The sequence below is a fragment of the Borostomias antarcticus genome (assembly GCF_949987555.1).
Source record: "Borostomias antarcticus genome assembly, chromosome: 17".
In the NCBI taxonomy this organism is placed as follows: domain Eukaryota; kingdom Metazoa; phylum Chordata; class Actinopteri; order Stomiiformes; family Stomiidae; genus Borostomias; species Borostomias antarcticus.
Window position 1 is genome coordinate 20,160,061 of NC_140250.1, and position 3,717 is coordinate 20,163,777.

Sequence of the window (3,717 nt, forward strand, 5' to 3'; positions counted from 1 at the left end):
TGGAGGACGAGGGGCAGGCTGGGGGACGAGGGGCAGGCTGGGGGACGAGGGGCAGGCTGGGGGACGAGGGGCAGGCTGGAGGACGAGGGGCAGGCTGGGGGACGAGGGGCAGGCTGGGGGACGAGGGGCAGGCTGGGGGACGAGGGGCAGGCTGGGGGACGAGGGGCAGGCTGGGGGACGAGGGGCAGGCTGGAGGACGAGGGGCAGGCTGGAGGACGAGGGACGGCCAGGAGAGGCGTCTGCTGGGACAAGAGCTCCACACACCAGGAGGACACAGAGACAGACACAGCCTGGTCCTGCTGCTGGACAAAGACATCGTGGACATGAGCCAGGGGCGGGAACCAGGGACCAGGGACAGGAATCAAGGAGAGGAACCAGAGACAGGGACCAGGGACAGGAACCAGAGACAGGGACAGGAACCAGGGACAGGAACCAGAGACAGGGACCAGGGACAGGTACCAGGGACAGGTACCAGGGACAAGGACCAGGTACCAGGGACAGGAAGCAGGGACAAGGACCAGGTACCAGGGACAGGAACCAGAGACAGGGACCAGGGACAGGGACCAGGAACCAGGGACCAGGGACAGGTAGAGGAATACCTTACAAAGTAAGATTTGATTTCACTCTCTGTTTACATTTCAGGGGGATTATCCCATCAATACGTGGGCTCTGCTATACCAGGCCCACTAAACCAGGCCCACTAAACCAGGCCCACTAAACCAGGCCCACTAAACCAGGCCCACTAAACCAGGCCCACTAAACCAGGCACACTAAACCAGGCCCACTAAACCAGGCCCACTAAACCAGGCACACTACACCAGGCACACTAAACCAGGCACACTAAACCAGGCACACTAAACCAGGCCTCTCTCACGGACAGACCTCAGGGTGGTCATGTCTGACGGACCTCAGGGTGGTCATCCCTCAAGGACAGGCCTCAGGGTGGTCATCGCTCAAGGACCTCAGGGTGGTCATCTCTCAAGGACCTCAGGGTGGTCATCGCTCAAGGACAGACATCAGGGTGGTCATCTCTCAAGGACAGACCTCAGGGTGGTCACCTCTCAAGGACAGACCTCAGGGTGGTCATCCCTCAAGGACAGACCTCAGGGTAGTCATCCCTCAAGGACAGACCTCAGGGTGTCATCCCTCAAGGACCTCAGGGTGGTCATCTCTCAAGGACAGACCTCAGGGTGGTCATCTCTCAAGGACCTCAGGGTGGTCATCTCTCAAGGACCTCAGGGTGGTCATCTCTCAAGGACCTCAGGGTGGTCATGTCTCACGGACCTCAGGGTGGTCACCTCTCAAGGACAGACCTCAGGGTGGTCACCTCTCAAGGACCTCAGGGTGGTCATCTCTCAAGGACAGACCTCAGGGTGTCATCCCTCAAGGACAGACCTCAGGGTGTCATCCCTCAAGGACAGACCTCAGGGTGGTCATCTCTCAAGGACAGACCTCAGGGTGTCATCCCTCAAGGACAGACCTCAGGGTGGTCATCTCTCAAGGACAGACCTCAGGGTGGTCTTCGCTCACGGACCTCAGGGTGGTCATCGCTCAAGGACAGACCTCAGGTTGGTCTCCGGTCGGTCTCTGGTTGCAGCAGCCTCGCCATCCCAGCCTGCACGCCCCCACAGACCCGTCGTCATGGCCACAGATGATGGCGATTAGGAAAATGGCGGTGGCGGCTCTGAGATGAGGGGGGGGGGGGGGTCACAGTGGAGCTGAAGACGGTATCTGGCCCAGGGGGGGGGGGGCAGGCGTTGTGTATGGTGGACATGATTCATCATGTACTACTGGGTTTCCTACCTCTCCAGCGACAACAATAACCAACAACAGATATCATTATTAGTGTTTGCTAGTCTTTGTAGGTTTTCCGTTTGCAAAAACATAAGTGAGATTGGACTGGAGGCGTGGTTGGCTGGTTTACTGGTCGGCTGACTGACTGACTGACTGACTCACTGCATTCTCCCCAGCTAGAGATTACGTCTGGGGACTAACGTCCTGTAATGTCAAAAAACTCAGGGTGACAGAGCATTTGAGGCGGTGGCGCCAAGACTCTGGAACGCTCTTCCCCAGGCCCTGAGAGAGCCATCCACTGAACTCATGTTCAAAAAACTTCTTAAGACACACATGTTCAGGCAGGCCTTCGGCCATCTATAACGCCTTGCTGCTCGCAATGTTGTTGTTTTATCTGTTCTGTGTCGTTTTAATCTTGTCTCGTGTTGTATTGCCATTTTCATTTATTACTGTAAAGCACTCTGTGCATCTGTGCTGTGAAGAGCGCTATATAAATAAAGCTTACTTACTTACTTACTTACTATGTCCAGCCCAGCCTGCTCACCAACCCTCAACCTGGTAGCCAGGCCTGCTCACTCTGACCCCGGGTAGCCAGGCTGGACCGGTCAGCGCGAGGTACGCCAGGCTACCTCACTCCCGCAGATTATGGGCTCGCGGTCTTATGACAGGAGCACCGTGGCACCCTATTTATAGACCCCTGAATATAATCCCTAACCCGCCCACGACCACGGGATTAACAGCTCCAGAAATACCAGGAGAACGGGAGAGGGGTTGGGGGCTGGAGGAGGAAGATGGGCGGATGACGAGAGAGCGAGAGAGAGAGAGAGAGAGAGAGAGAGAGAGAGAGAGAGAGAGAGAGAGACGGGTCTTTCACCTCCGATAAATCGTTACCTGGGCCATGACTCACCGGAACTTGGCAGCAACGAAGTGAGATGGTGATTTGTTTTTCTGCCTGAATGACGACGGATTTCCGAGTCCCAGAGCTAGAACTCTCCAGTCGGTGGGTGACAGGCCAGGTGCTTTCTGGCTGGCGTCGGGGGCCCTGCTTCAGTCCCGGGGTTTAGCCGTCACCCACTGGGTTCAAATCCACATCAGTTGTGTTGGGCAGCCTCCCTCCAAAATGTCCTTTATTCGTTCGGTTGCGAAATCAAAGAAAGCATTCCCACTCTGTCTTTAAACATGTTCCAAACAGTACATCCAGAAAGTTCTCACACCCTTTTACTTTTCCCACATTTTGTTATGTTACAACCTTATTCCAAAATGGATTAAATTATCTTTCTTCTCATCAATCTACACACAATACCCAATAATGACAGAAGTCTATACTTAGTAAAAGGCACATAACAGCCTGCTTGGAGCCAAAAGGCACCAAAAGGACTCTCGGACCGTGAGAAACAAGATGCTCTGGTTTGATGAAACCAAGATTGAACTCTTTGGCCTGAAAGCCAAGCGTCATGTCTGGATGAAACCAGGCACTGCTCATCACCTGGCTAACAGCATCCCTACGGTGAACCATGGTGGTGACAGCATCATGCTGTGTGGATGCTTTTGAGCAGCAGGAACTGGGAGACTAGTCAGGATAGAGGGAAAGATGAACAGAGCCAAGTACAGAGAGATCCTTGATGAAAACCTGCTCCAGAACGCTCAGGACCTCAGACTTGGACGAAGGGACTTCCAACAGGACAATGACCCGAAGCACACAGCCAAGAGAATGAAGGAGTGGCTTCGGGGACAAGTCTGTGAATGTTCTTGAGTGGCCCAGCCAGAGCCCAGACTTGAACCTGATTGAACATCTCTGGAAAGACCTGAAAATATCTGTGCAGCGTCACTCCCCATCTAACCTGACAGAGCTTGAGAGGATCTGCAGAGAAGAATGGGAGAAATACCCCAAATACACGTGTGCCAAGCTTGTAGCGTCACACC

The 3,717-nt window shown here is 54.6% G+C and overlaps 1 protein-coding gene across 1 annotated transcript in view; it reads right to left on the reverse strand.

Moving 5' to 3' along the window:
- The window catches only part of adcy5 (adenylate cyclase 5), a gene marked incomplete at both ends in the record, with an annotated part of 19,377 nt that extends 17,829 nt beyond the window's left edge, over window positions 1-1,548 (reverse strand). The window contains 2 exons of the mRNA XM_084452072.1: window positions 1-239; window positions 1,510-1,548. The exon at window positions 1-239 is cut by the window's left edge and continues 123 nt beyond it. Of these exons, the coding sequence (XP_084308198.1) occupies window positions 1-239; window positions 1,510-1,548 (278 nt within the window). The remainder of the gene's footprint in view (window positions 240-1,509) is intronic.
- Between the last annotated feature and the right edge of the window lie 2,169 nt (window positions 1,549-3,717).